The sequence below is a fragment of the Chiloscyllium plagiosum genome, unplaced genomic scaffold, assembly GCF_037043375.1.
Source record: "Chiloscyllium plagiosum isolate Xiang-an unplaced genomic scaffold, Cpla_swu_hap1 HiC_scaffold_17, whole genome shotgun sequence".
In the NCBI taxonomy this organism is placed as follows: domain Eukaryota; kingdom Metazoa; phylum Chordata; class Chondrichthyes; order Orectolobiformes; family Hemiscylliidae; genus Chiloscyllium; species Chiloscyllium plagiosum.
The window spans coordinates 73,596,367-73,611,420 of NW_028270155.1; the positions used below are offsets into that span (position 1 = coordinate 73,596,367).

A 15,054-nucleotide genomic window follows, 5' to 3' on the forward strand; every position below is an offset into this window, starting at 1 on the left:
CATCATCCTTCCTAAAGCAGGGAGACCAGAATTGCATGCAGAATTCCAGAAGTGGCCTAGCCAATAACCTGTACATTGCTGCAACATGACCTCCCAACTCCTATACTCAATACTCCAATAAAGGAAAGCATATCAAACGCCCTTTTTACTATCCTGTCTACTTTTGACTCTTCTTTCAAGGAACTATGAACCTGCACTCTAAGGTCTCTTTGTTCAGTAACACTTCCCAGGCCTTTACCTTAAGTGTATAAATTCTACCTCGATTTGTTTTTTCTAAAATATAGCATGTCACATTTGTCAAAATTAAACTCCATCCGCCGCTCCTCAGCCCATTGGCCCATCTGATCAAGATCCCATTGTACTCCGAGGTACACCACCTATTTTGGTCTCATCTGCAAATGTATTAACTATACCACCTATGTTCACATCCAAATCATTTATATAAATGACAAAAAGCAGTGAACCCAGCACCAATCCTTGTGGCACACCGCTAGTGACAGGCCTCCAGTCTAAAAAGCAATCTTCCACCAGCACCCTCTGTCTCCTAACTTCGAGCCAATTCTGTATCCAAATGGCTGGTTCTCTCCTTATTTCATGTGATCTAACTGTGTAAACGGGTCTAGCACACAGAACCTTGTCAAACGCTTTAATGAAGTCCATATAGATCACATTAACAGCTCTGTCCTCATCAATCCTCTTGGTTACTTCTTCAAGAAACCCAATCAAGTTAGTGAGACATGATTTCCCATTCACGAAGTAATGTTGACTATCCTTAATCAGTCTTTGCCTTTCCAAATACACGTAAATCCTATCCTTCAGGATCAGTTTTAAGGAAAGGCTGAATAGGCTGGGACTCTTCCCTAGGGCATAGGAGGCTGAGAGGTGACCATATGGAGGTTTATAAAATCATGAGGGGCACAGATAAGGTGAATAGCCAAGGTCTTTTCCCCAGGGTAGGGGAGTCCAAAATTAAAGGGCTTAAGTTTAAGGTGAGAGGAGAAAGATTTAAAAGGGACCTGAGGGGCAACTTTTCTCACAGAGGGTGGTCCATATATTCAGTTTAGAAAATCTGTTTGGCATGGATGAGTTGGGCCGATGGGTTTGCTTCTGTGCTGTATCACTCTATGACACTTGTGTGGCATGCATGTTACTTGCTACTTATCAGCCCAAGCCGCAATGTTGTACACAACGTTAAGACTGGAAGTGGACATTGACTACTTCAATTATCTGAGGATCTGTGAATGGGTTGAACACTGCAATTATCTGCAAACATGTAGATTTCTGACCTTATGATGAATAGAAGGTTGTTTATGAAGACGTAGGACGTAGACGTTTGGGCCTAGGACCATGAGGAACTCTTGCAGAGATGTCTTGGGGTTGACATGATCCAACAGCCAAAACCATCTTTCTTTATACTAATAATGATTCCAAACAGCAGAAAGATTTCTTCTGGTTCCCATTGACTTCAATTTTGCCAAGGCTCTTTGATGTCATATCTCAATCAAATTCTGTCTTGGTGTTAAGGACAGACACTTTCATCTAAACTCTGACATTCAGTTCTTTTGCCCATATTTGGATCAAGGTTAAAATGAAATTAGGATCTCAGTGATCTTGGTAGAACTCAAACTGGGTGTTAGTGAGTAGGTTATTGCTGAGCAAGTGCTGTTTGATAGCACTGTCCATGACCTCTTCCATCATTTTGCTGTTGTATTAAGAGTAGATTGATAGGGTGAAATTGTGCACAAGTTTTCACACTGCCAGGTAGGTGCCACTATTATTGTTGTTCTGGGACATAAAACTTTAGTATTATTTCCAGAAAGTTGTCAGGGCCCATAGCCTTTGTAGTATCCTGTAACTACAGTGTTTATCGTGTTTAAAGACTTGCATTCACTGAAGGCTGGTATTAATGATACTTGGGACCTCAGGAGGAGCCACTCGGAACTGCTGACTGATGGTGGATGCAAATGTGTCAGCCTTGTCTTGTATCCTGATGTGCTGGGCTCCCCCATCACTGACGGTGGGGATATCCAGTCAGGTGCTTATTTGTGCAACACCATTCACTGCTGGATCTGGCTGTGGGATGGTTGTCCCTGCCTGTCTGTCTATGTATCTCTCTGTAAAGTCCAGTGCAGGCCTACATATTGTACTGAACCATGATCAGACCCGACTTTCATGACAGCGTTCAATTCGGGGTACTGCACCTGAAGAAAGTTAAAGAGGCCACAAAGGGGCTGTTGTGGAGATTTATCTAAATGATACTGGGGTTTGTAGGGTTAAAGTCGATAAGTGTGTTGCTGGAAAAGCACAGCAGGTCAGGCAGCATCCAAGGAGCAGGACAGTCCACGTTTCGGGCATAGCCCTTCAATAGGGGGTAACCCTAATGAAGGGCTATGCCCGAAACGTCGACTCCCCTGCTCCTTTGATGCTGCCTGACCTGCTGTGCTTTTCCAGCAACACACTTTTTGACTCCAACTCTCCAACATTTGCAGTCCTCATTTTCTCTCAGTCTTTATAGGGTTAAAGCATGAGGGAAGACTTCATTCCTTTGAGTTTGGAAGAAAGATTGGTGATCGAACAAAGGGAGTTGACTAGGTAGAGAGAAATAAATTGTCTCCTTAGGTGGGGAAATACAGAACATGAGGCATTATCATCAAGTTAGAGCCAGACTATTCCAGACAGAAGCCAGGAAACGCTTTCCACAGAAATAGTGAGGAGTGACCTAATATCTGTGTTATTGCTGAGAGCCAATTGGAAAATTCCAGACAGAGATTGATTGACTTGTGTTATGAAAGGATATTAACTAAAATGGAGGTAAGGCGGGTAACTGCAGCTGAAATAGAGATCTACCATAATTTAAATGAATGGTGGAGAAGGCTCAAGGGTTTATTGACCTAATCCTGTTCCCTAATGATTCCATTATTTTAAACATATGGATTTAGTCAATCATTCCACATGACAAGTAGCTTCAGTGTGGCTACAGACTCAGTCATAAATCAAACCCCAGGCTGACTTAGGGGAAATACAATGTTTTCTTAACCTGTTTCCACATTTCAAGTTATTCAACCTGGCTCTTTAACAAGGGCAGACACATGGCAGCAGCAAGAGTACACACATGCAAGATCAAGATTTGACTTTACATCAACCTTTGCACTTTCTGTTTTGAACTGTTCGATGGCAGCACACTAAATTGGCTCTTCCAAAACTGGAGCTATCTCCTGTTCATTTCTACGTTCAGCTGAGATTCAGTGGAGACTGGAGATAAAGTAGAGAGCAACTTAAATGTACGTCATCAACTCTTCTGCAATGCCTTGTAGCAGGTACCAGCCAGCAGAATCCTCTGGTGGGCACTCAAATGGAACAGCAAAGATACTCAAGTGTTCATGTCCTGGCATCATCACAAGCTTCTTAATCAGGGCAATCAGGGTCAGCATGGTGGCTCAGTGCTTAGCACTGCTGCCTCACAACGCCAGGCACACACGTTCGATTACAGCCTTGGGCAACTGTCTGTGGGGAGCTTGTACATTCTCCCCGTGTCTGCGTGGGTTTCCTCCAGGTGCTCCAGTTTCCTCCCAGAGTCCAAAGATGTACAGGTCAGGTGAATTGGCCATGCTAAATTGCCCATAGTATTAGGTGCATTAGTCAGAGGGAAATGGGTTTGGGTGGGTCTTGTTACTCTTTGGAGGATCAGTGTGGACTTGTTGGGCTGAAGGGCCTGTTTCCACACTGTAGGGAATCTAATCTAATCTAAACAAAATGCTACCATTACTATGGTGATGGTAGGTGAAGTAACTCCACGAGAGGCTGGTATCCCGTCACCCAATCACTCTTTATTTATATGTGGACATCCTTGACACTGATCCTATTCCTTCAGAGCCAGCTCTCAGAGTGAACATAATCTTTGACACTCCTGTATGTATCTGTCAGCCAGGGCTCCCTGGTTGACCCAAAGTAAGAGCCACAATCAGGGAAATCATATTCTATGAGGTCCACCTGGCTGACCCCGTTACAATCACTAGAGTAGGTCAGTGTTATTTCACTATAAAATACACTACTGAATCTGAGCACGAGAGAATTCCATGCCACAGTGGTGTTTCAGCCTCCTGTTACTGAGGTGGAAATTCCACGCCATTTGTCTCTGATGTAGGTTTCAGCAGATGTTTCTTTCTCAAGTAGAGCTTGAATTCCCTAGATTTGGGCACTTAACAATTTATAGGAGTCTTTCAAAGTATTACTTTGAAGAGAAAGGCATACAACCACAATAAAAACTTACATGTACACCAGACCTTAAATGTGGTAAAACGGCCTAAAGCATGTCACAGGAGCGTAATCAGATAACAATGTAATACTGAGCCACATAAAAGAGATGCTAGGAAATTTGATCAAACAAGTTGACTTTGTATGGTGTTTTAAAGGAGAGAGAGGCAGAGATGTTTAAGGAAGGAAATTCCAGCTTCTCAAACAAGTGAAGACGCAACTGCCAACAAGGAGGGATGAAGGAAATAGGGGATGCTTAAGAGTCCTGAATTGCAGGGGCACCAAGTTCTCATGAAGGTATGGGCTGGAGGACAGTACAGAAACGGCGGGGGGGTCAGGGGAGGAGAGGCAAGGAAGAATAGTTTGCTATCCATCCACTAGTTCTATTTGTCTGCGTTTATCACTTTCTTAATCATGTACCTGTCCAAATGTATTTGAGATGTTGTAATCATAGCCACCTCTATCATATCCCCTGGCAGTTAGTTCCATACATGCACCGCCCTCTGTGTGAAAAGGTTGCCCCTTAGGTCTCTTTTAAATCTTTCTCCTCTCACCTTAAACCTATTCTATGTCTTCTAGTATTGGACTCCCTACCCTGGCAAAAAGCCCTTGGCTATTCACCTCATCTATGCCTCTCATTATTTCATAAACTTCTGTAAGGACACCCCTGTGCTCCAGAGGAAAAGGTCCCAGGTTATCCAGCCTCTCTTTATAAACCCTCTAGTAATATCCTTATAAATCTTTTCCGCATCCTTCCCAGTTTAATAACATTCTTCATTTTAATAGCAGGGCAACCATAACTATATACAGTACTCCAAATATGGCCTTTCCAATTGTCTTGTAAAGCCGCAATATAATGTCTCAACTTCTGTACTCAAATGCTATGGAGGAAGTGAGGATTGCAGATGTTGGAGAGTCAAGAGTGTGGTGCTGGAAAAGCACAACAGGTCAGGCAGCATCCGAGAAGCAGGACAATCGACGTTTCGGGCATTAGCCCTTCGTCATCAATGCTGTGACCAATGCAGGCAAACGTGCCAAAGGCTTCTTCACTACACAGTCTACCTGTGACACTACTTTCAAGGAACTATGTACCTGAGCCCCTACGTCTCTCTGTTCAACAACACTCTCCAGGGTCTTACTGTGTAAATCCTGCCCTAGTTTGTCTTACCAAGATGCAATACCTCACATTTACCTGAATTAACTCCATCTGCCATTCCTCAGTCCACTGGCCCAGTTGATCAAGATCTCATTGTACTCTTAGATAACTTCTGCACTGTTCAATATTGGTGCCATCCACATACTTCCTATGTTCCCATCCCAATCATGTAAATAAACCAACCTCTGCGGAACACTGCTGGTCACAGGCCTCCTGTCTGAACAACAACCTTTACCACTACCCTCTGTGGCCAAACATCAAGCCAATTTTTTATCCAACTGGCTAGCTCTCCCTGGATCCCATGAAATCTAACCTTACTTAACAGTCTACCATACGGAGCCTTGTCAAAGACCTTGCTGAAATCCATGCTGACAATATCTATTGCTCTGCCATCATCTATCATCTTGGTCACATCTTCAAAAAACTCAATCAAGTTTGTGCGACACAATTTCCCATAGACAAAGCCGTGCGCTGACATCCCTCATCAGTCCTTGCTTTGTCAAATGCACGTAAACCTTGTCTCTCAGAATCTTCTCCAACAACCTACCCACCATTGACATTAGGCTCACCAGTCCCTTATTTCCTGGTTTATCTTTCCTTCTTAAGTAAAGGCACCCTTCAGTCTTCCAGCACCTAACCCATGGTTGTAGATAAAACAAATATCTCTGCTAAGGGCCCCACAATTTCTACTTTTGCTTCCTGGAATACATTTGATTAGGTGCCAGGAATTTATCTACCTTTCTGCGTTTTAAGGCCTTAATCACATCCTCTTTTGTACTGTGGACTCTTTTGAAGATGTCACTATTTATTTCCCCAAGTTCCCTAGCTTCCATATTCTTCTCCACAGTACATACTGATGCGAAATATTGGTTTAGTTTCTCTCCTATTTCCTGTGGCTCCACACAGAGATGACCTCGTTGATCTTTAAGGGACCCTATTCTCTTCCTAGTTACACTATTGCCCTTAATGTCCTTACAGAATCTCTGGTTTCTACATAACCTTATCTGCCAAAGCTTTGTTCCCTTTTCATCCTCTTGCTTTTAAGCGAATCTTACTCACCCTTATACTCTTCTAGGGATTCACTTGTTCCCAGCTGCCTTTACCTGATATATGCCTCCTTTTCCTTGACCAAAGCCTCAATATCTCTAGTCACCCAGTGTTCCCTACTCTTACCAGCCTTACCCTTCATTCTAACAGGAACATACTGTCTGTGAACTCTTGTTATCTCACTTCTGAAAGCTTCCCTTGTCAGTCGTCCCTTTCCCTGCAAGCAGCCTACCTCAATCAACTTTTGAAAGATCCTATCTAATACCATCAAAATTGGCCTTGCTCCACTTGAGACCTTTAACTTTAAACAAAGCCTATCCTTTTCCATAACTATTTTAAAACTAATAGAATTACGATCACTGGTCCCAAAGTGCTCCCCACTAACACTTCAGTCACTTCCCTGCCTAATTTCCCAAAAAGTCAAGTCTCGCTCCTTCTCTAGTAGGTACATCCACATATTGAGCAAGAAAAAATTTTTGAACATACTTAACACATCCCTCCCCATTCAAGCCCTTAAAACTATGGCAGTACCTGTCTATGTTTGCAAAGTTAAAATCCCCAACTATTATAACTATTATTCTTATAGATATCTAAGATCTCCCAACATTATTTGCTCTTCAATTTCCCATTGACTGCTGGGAGGCCAATAGTACAATCCCATCAAGGTGGTCATCCGTTTTCTATATCTCAGTTCCACCCATACAGGTTCACTGGATGATCCCCAGAAATATCCTCTCTAAGCACTGCCGTGACGTTTATCTTAATCAAAATGCCACACCCCTCTTCTCTTGCCTCCCTTTCTATCCTTCCTATAGCATCTCTACCCTGGAACATTGAGCTGCCAGTCCAGTCCATCCTGAGCCATGTTTCTGTAATAGCTACAATATCCTAATCCCATGTTCCCAACAATACCGAGTTCATCAACCTTAGCTATAAGGCCTCTTGCATTGAAATAAATGCGGTTTAATTTAATTTAATCAGTCTTACCTCATTCCCTGCTGTACTCTTGCTATTGCCTTGTCTATTTAACTTGCTCCTTTTATCTTTTCGACTTTCTCTCTTTTCTCACTGCTACCTAGGATCCCACCCGAAGAAGGTAATGAAGTGTTGTTAATGCCCATGGAACTGCATGCTAAGAAACCGTAATCACTAACTAGGGACATAGACTAGGGGTAGAAGGATATAAAAAATCATTGTGCAATCAGAATAAGAGCTTTAGAAACACCACCTCAACAGCATGACTATAACTGAGCTAAGGATCAAATGAGAAGTTATGAAATTTTCCATTGCTGAAGTTGTTCTTTTAGTTATGCTACTTGTAAAGGTTGCAGAAAATTGCAGAAAATTCTCAAGGCAACTTCACATTTGTGACTCACTGCTGCAACACACTATGTAATTTAAGAACTAGTTACCATTAGGCTTTCTTTAGCCTGCAATGTTCTGATTCATGAGTTTGTTCAAACATCTGCTGAGTAGTGTGCACTGCAGAAAACTGAATTGCTGCAGTTCCAGTTTCAGTTCTCAATGATCAATTAAAAATAATTCTTTGTAACAAGATATCGCATAAACATATTTTCTTTTTGATCTCCAGCATTTACTTTTATTTGAGGGCATACAGGTGTACAGGTCAAATTAGAGTGTTTAAATTCTGTTTTAAGTTGTTGAGTACTAATCCTCCTTTGGGAACAATTCAAAGGAATTTACTTGCCAACCTTACATCTTTGTTAAGTGCCTATTATTGAAGAATGCAAATGATCTAAAATTTTGTGCATTTTGCTTTGTGTTCTGTGGCATCTTTGGCAGTGCTCCTGATGCCCTTGAACATTTATTTTTTGGTGTGCTTGCCTTTAATTTTATGCTTGTGCTTTGGTTCAAAACATGGGAAGTCTCACAGCTGTCCATAGCAGAATCTTTAGGTTGGTGCAAATGCTTTTACTTTATAAACATATTACAGTTAACATCAGAGTCTGTCATCACTAAAACCTCAAATGATTGACCTCTGTCTCTGTTATTTTCAAATAAATACTTTAAAAGGATTACACACGTGGAGTAACCCTGTCCAAACCCACACTGCTACAATCATTCCCCTTATTGTCCTTGTTTTCCCTTGCCTGATTTGTTTGTTTGCTCTTTCTACCCTCTGCTTCTACCGCACCTTAATCTTTGGATTTGCAAGCCAGTAGATGGCCTTTTGAAAACATACCTCTCGTCAATTCTTTGTGTTGAACAAAGTGAGAATTATTAGTGAGGTGTGAAACAGTACATGTTTTCACTCTGGCAGTCAGTTTAAAGTTATATTCATGTTTGTATGCTAAATAATGCAGAGGGGCACTTGGAGTGATTATCAAAGAGTTTTTAGGAAACTTAGGGAGCAAAGTGGCAAGATAGTGGGACTTGGAGAGAAAGTTTCAGCAGAGGGAGAACCTTGTCAGCAATGTGCACACAGAATTTGTAATTCACTCTGTCAGGGTGATGGATATATATTCAACAAGAACTAACAAAGATAATTTAATAAAATGTCAAGGAAAAAAAAGTGTAAAGATAAGGGAATGAGCTGGATAATGGAACTATAGATTGCTCTTCAGAAGAGCGAGTGCAGAACTGATGGACTGAATGGACTCCTTATGCACCATGCTATTCTTTCATTCTACAAGATCAAACGAGACAAGGAGATACGATCAGGGAGAAAAGGATGACAAAGAGAATGAGAAGTTCTTCCCACATACCAGAGGTACTCTACCATCCGATAATGCACATTCTTTTATCCTCTCTTCCGTCCCTTTATAGATGATGTCACAGACGTAACCCTGGAAAACAGAAGAAGTAGAATCTATTCGTACACAACCCCATCCCAATCCCAATCCCAGTCATCCACATGTGGGAGCCACTGTTGTGCTGGCACCACCTTACTTCAAAGATGAAGAGACCAGCTCATCCTGCTTACAGATCTGGGCATGGGAAACTGACTTGATGATGCTGAGGAAGGGATAAGGCAGCAATGCTGCGGGTCGCCTCCTGGTACGATTTTCCAGACCTTGAACCTCAGGCCCTAGCAACGGCCTCAACACATCTCCTTTAATTCACATCCAATAAAATAGGCGGCATACAGGCTCAGTGGTTAGCTTTGCTGCCTCACAGTGCTAAAGACCCGAGTTGGTTGACTGTATGTGTGGCGTTTGCACATTCTCCCCATGTCTGCGTGGATTGCCTCCAGGTGCTCTGATTTCTTCCCACGGTCCAAAGATGTGCAGGTTGGGTGTATTGGTCATGTTAAATTGCCCATATTGTCCTGAGATGTGCAGGCTAGATGGACTAGCCACAGGAAATGATGGGTTATGGAGATAGGGTGGGCTGGGTGAGATAGTCTTGAGAGGATCAGTGTGAACTCAATGGTCTATTTCTGCATTGTAGGGATTCTATGGTGATTTTATGAATAAAAGATGCTGCAATGGAAACCCATGTGGGTCATGTCCATGATTCACTTTCATATGAAATTTCCTTCGATTCAGCTCATCTCAGTTTCTATTTTTGTAAATGATGTTGACTTGGGATTTAAAACAATCTCTACACTATTAAACATTAATAAAGTTATAGAGACCGTGGCGGGGCACTGTACCAAAACAAACCAAATCACAGTCAGTGGAAACTTACTAAAATCAAATCAAATATCAATGTCCAGGGTGTTGAATCACCTGTAGTGCCAACTAGTGTCTAAAGGAAACAGTGGACACCATATGCTCTCTCTTGATAAACACTAGAGCATGGACACAACTACAGAGGAGGGACAGACAGTTCGACACTAGGATACCCTCCACAGTCTATTGCCTCGTGCATCTGGCAAGACCCACAAGGTCTGTGAGGAGGCCTTCCACTCAGTAGAATTCCTAAATTTGTAAAGAAAACACCAAACTGGGAGCTGCAGCTAATGTGAAGGAAAACTGCAATAAAATTAGACTTGAATCAACCTGTAGAATTGGCAGTCAGTTGGTTAGTTAATGTCAATTCATTTATAGCTGGATGTGGTGCTTTTTGGCAGGAAGAATAAGCAAGCCATACTCTGCTTGGTTAATGCAAGTTGAAATGGGGTAGAGGAGCAAAGGGATAGAATCATTGAATCATACAGTACAGAAACAGACTCTTCAGTTCAATCAATCCATTCCAAACATTATCCTAACTGTCTGCTCCTGGCCCATATCCCTCCAAAACTTTCCTACTCACGTACTTGTCCAAATGTCTTTTAACATTGTAATTGTACCTATATCCACTAGTTCCTCAGGAAAATCATTCCACACATGAACCACCCTCTATGTAAACAAATTGCCCCTCGCGTCTTTTTTACAAACTCTCTCCCCTCACCTTAAAAATGTGCCCCCTAGTCTTGAAATTCCCCACCCGAGAACAACAATGCAGCTTAATAAGGTCATTAAAAAAACAAACAAAGTATGAGGAATGGAAGCAACAAGCAGAGAACTAATGCTAAACCTTTATTGAAGCTTGGTTAGACCTACAGCAGAATGAATAGTTCTGGAAATAGCAAAGATCTATTCATAAGCATGTTGGAAAAAATCAGAAGATGGAAGAACAGAAAAGTTTGCCAATAGTGTAAGCTGAAGAGGGATGGAAGATCACTCATGTAGACCATAAATGCTGATGGAGTAATTCCTCAGAGGCTGGTATCCGTTACAAAGTCACCCTTTATTTACAAGTAAACAGTCCCTGACTATAGAACTGCCCTATTCAGAGTCAATTACCAGAGTATCAGCATCTCTTGACACTTCCCCTTTTATAAATCAGGCAGGGATCCCTAAATGGAGCTGTTAATTAGGAAACCCATAATATGAGGTCCAGCTGGCTGACTGCAGTACAATCACTACAGCTGGCAAAAAACAGATGGGCCAAATGTCTGTTCTTGTGCTGTAGACTCAATGTTTTCTTGGAATTGAGAGACAGAGAAAGTGGGCTCTAAAATGATGCTTGGAGTACTGTGCACGAAGGATTCTTACCTCTTGGTCAATGAGGTAGACGCCATGATTCCTGGCATAACTGACTGTGCCAGGGACAGACACCACTTTGACGCCACTAAATCCTTCCCAGCAAATATCTACAAAAAGAAACCAGAACATTATAGACCATTAAAATAACACATTACTAGTCCAACAATCTAGAATGCAGTGCAATGAAGTCTCTATCTTGAACACAGCAGCCATCGAAGCAGAGGCAGCAAGCTAAATGATCTGGTAGGGTTCAGGCCTTTATACCTGTCATGATTAAGTTATGATTTGGAGTTATGATTAAGTTAGGTGATATTGAAGAGGGAACTGTTGGTTTTGGTATCCCAGAGGAATGATATAGACTGCTCAGGTAGGGAGGAAATTGTGTTTTGTTGTGCAACCAGATAGTGAAGCAGAAACCAGATGTTAAACTGATACTTCATACTATATTTAGAGAATGCAAAATATATATATATATATCTACTTCTTCCCTAAAAATAAATACCCAGTATTCTCTTTATACTATTTTTAAAACATATAAGCTAATAACCAAATTAATTCACAAACTTTTAGAAGCTGCTGGGATTGTAAAAAAGCTGCTATATCTTCCTTTGCTACAGCTGAAAACTGGGGTTCTCTCTCTCTCTCAAAATTGTCTTTTGACGTTGTTTCCTCCTGGATTAGAATACTACATGTGAGACAGTTAGTGGCATTGTAGCAAAAAAGAATTAAACTGAAACATACAAAGTGAAATAAAAATTTGGTCCATGTGAGATGATGGATCCCACCCCAAAGTGCCCACTGTTTGTGGAAGACCACAACTGTATCAGTGAGCACTCTGCACACCCTCTCTGGGGCACTTGGGTATAGACATAATCACAAAAGACAGGCAGACCTCTCAGAGTTGGGTTTAATGGACAAAATTTATACAATTGCAGAGTCCTTTAAGAACCAAGCAGAACCCTGTCACCTCACCAGAAGACAAAATACTGCTGTGGTTGGGATTTGAACCTGTGTCCTTCCAACATTAAAAACAACAAATCCTGGAGATCACAGCAGGTCAGGCAGCATCCATGGAAACAGAGCAAGTTAATGTTTCGAATCTAGATGACTGTTTATCAGAGTTGATGCAAAGTGTGGAGGGAGCAATGACCTTCCTGTTATGCTATCACCTTCCAAGTGTCTCTTCATATAAACAATTAAACCAATTGACAGCTCCTTAATAGAGCACTGTAGAGAAAAAAACTTCAAAAGAAATTTACAATATGATAGCAAACTGGTTCTATTTACACTCTCTTTACACTTAAAGAGTCAATAAAAACAATTGATTAAATGACTTCACTAAATAAAGGATTGAGAGCCTATAAAAGGGGCAAAACAAGCACCCAGTGTGGGGGTGAAGATCACAATACTGGGATTAAGAGTTCACTCCTTTGTGTAATGATACTGTGGCTTTTACCCTGGTTTCTTTTAGAGGGAGATTGTGGGCGAGATAATGAACAATCTGTGAGAAGATAAAGAACTTGTGAAGCCTTAGGTGTTTTATTTTAAATTTGGAACAACAGACGCAGCTGTGGGTGTGATCAAGCTCCTTCCGACAGAAACAGGGATTTTAGGTCCCAAAAGAGAAAATGCTGGAAAATCTCAGCAGGTCTGGCAGCATCTGGTCAGTTAGACTCGAAACGTCAGCTCTTTTCTCTCCTTACAGATGCTGCCAGAACTGTTGAGATTTTCCAGCATTATCTCTTTTGGTTTCAGATTCCAGCATCCGCAATAATTTGCTTTTATCCAGGGATTTTAGGTGTAACTTTCAGCAGAAGCTGCTGGGGTTGTGAAAAAGCTGCTATATCTTTTTTTTTGCTACGGTTGAAAACTGGAGTTCTGTCTCTCTCAGAATTGTCTTCTGATGTTCTTTCCTCCTGGATTGGAATGCTACATGTAAGTCAATCTGTTTTCTGTATCTTCCTTTTGCCAAGGATTTGTTAATGGGATGTTACAATGCTGGAACAATTAATTAGTAATAGTTACTGTATTATTCTGTTAAGTTTTCCAATAGAATTAAGCTATTCCATATTCCTCTTTCTTTTCTTGTATTTTAACTATAGTGTTTGAATAAATTGTGTTTGTTTAATGTTGAGTAGTTTGACCAATCGAATTGCATCTGAAACACAGCACCTCACATTTACATTTAAAATAAGAAAAAGTTAAGGTCCAGGCTACCTTCTTAAATTATTATGAAGGGGTCTGGTCTGGTCCATAACAATTGATTTTAGCATGTAACTCACACTGATAATTCAGTGCAGAACAAAAAGTGCGCTGACACCAAGAGGCGCTATGATCTGAAGGAGACATTGAATCCAGTAAGTGCTATACAACTACAGAACAACATCTGAAGAATTCTAAATTAATCCTAATTAACTATATTAAAACCAATTTTAGAATATCAGTTAAACTCATAACGAGCCGAATTTATACTTGCTAGAAATGACATTTACTTGTGAACATGAACCCTTCTATTGCAACCGAAAGAAATATGTCTAAGACTCGTGGCTCTCTCAGTTATGTGGCAGCTTGGTAAGACTGAGAGTGTTGTGTTTTGTCCTGAAGAGTGAAAGACAAAAACCTTTGGCAACATAACTCTCTCTCCAGCATTATTCAAGTCCTGAACTGCCAAGCACCTGTAACATTAAACGTGCCTCATTGAAATGAAGTGGCAATAGTGACTAGCCATAATTACCATATTCAAAGTCCTGGTTCATAGAAAATTTAGCCTGTTTCATTATTGAGCAGGTTTGTTACTTCTCCAGTCTGAAGTTATCAAGCTGAGAATAACTATTCAAATTCATCTTCCTGTCCTCGTTACTCTGAGAATAACCTTGAGATTCCAGATGCAAAGCTAGCACAGATTTCAGGCCATTATAAGTGCGTAGTTGAGGTGAATTGACAGAAAAGAATCTGTCAGGATATGATCTAATCAAGCAAGCAATTATTTAATAAGGAATTTACTATTTTAATGATTGGTCAAGTACTATAATTACTCTGATTTCTGTATGGTGTTATTAAGAATTAATATCACCATTCATTAGATCATGGTCAGATTTATTACATATTGTACAAGTGAGTAAAGGAAGTGATGGTGTCAACAGCAGGAGGATATTGATCACATGGGTGTCAATGAAGCAGCACCCCGTCTTCTGGTATTACAGTGTTATCTCTTAGCTCTTAATTAGCCAAAATTATTTTTGTTTTGCTGATTTCATTAACTATATAAACAATTTTCACAAGTGTTTACTCTCTTGGACAGTGAATGCAAATTTAACCTTAGGCTTGATCAATGTATCTCTTGATATGTTTGCAAGCAATGCATCACTCTAACGATGTTGCCATTTGTAAGATGAATACTGAAGCCCCTCATCTAACTCAGAGACAAATCACCCAGTTAAAAATGCTTGCTGACTTATCAGAAAGTGATGTAGGTGATAAACAGGCTGACATGAATTCTGCTTCTAACAGGAAGCCAGTCAACCATCTCTTGGGGGAGCCATGACAGACTACATTGGTTCTTTAGAGACAGCCAGACTATCACTCAGCACCTTTCATTGGATG

The 15,054-nt window shown here is 40.9% G+C and overlaps 1 protein-coding gene across 7 annotated transcripts in view; it reads right to left on the bottom strand.

Moving 5' to 3' along the window:
• The window catches only part of fcsk (fucose kinase), a 387,175-nt gene that overhangs the window by 61,345 nt on the left and 310,776 nt on the right, over nt 1-15,054 (bottom strand). For all 7 annotated transcript variants that reach the window (XR_015760001.1, XM_087996073.1, XM_087996077.1 and 4 more), the window contains 2 exons: nt 11,461-11,558; nt 9,184-9,264 (listed from right to left, as the gene is read on the bottom strand). Coding sequence is in view for 6 of the 7 variants with exons in the window: in XM_087996073.1 (XP_087852199.1) it covers nt 9,184-9,264; nt 11,461-11,558 (179 nt within the window). In the remaining variant the exon portion in view is untranslated. The remainder of the gene's footprint in view (nt 1-9,183; nt 9,265-11,460; nt 11,559-15,054) is intronic.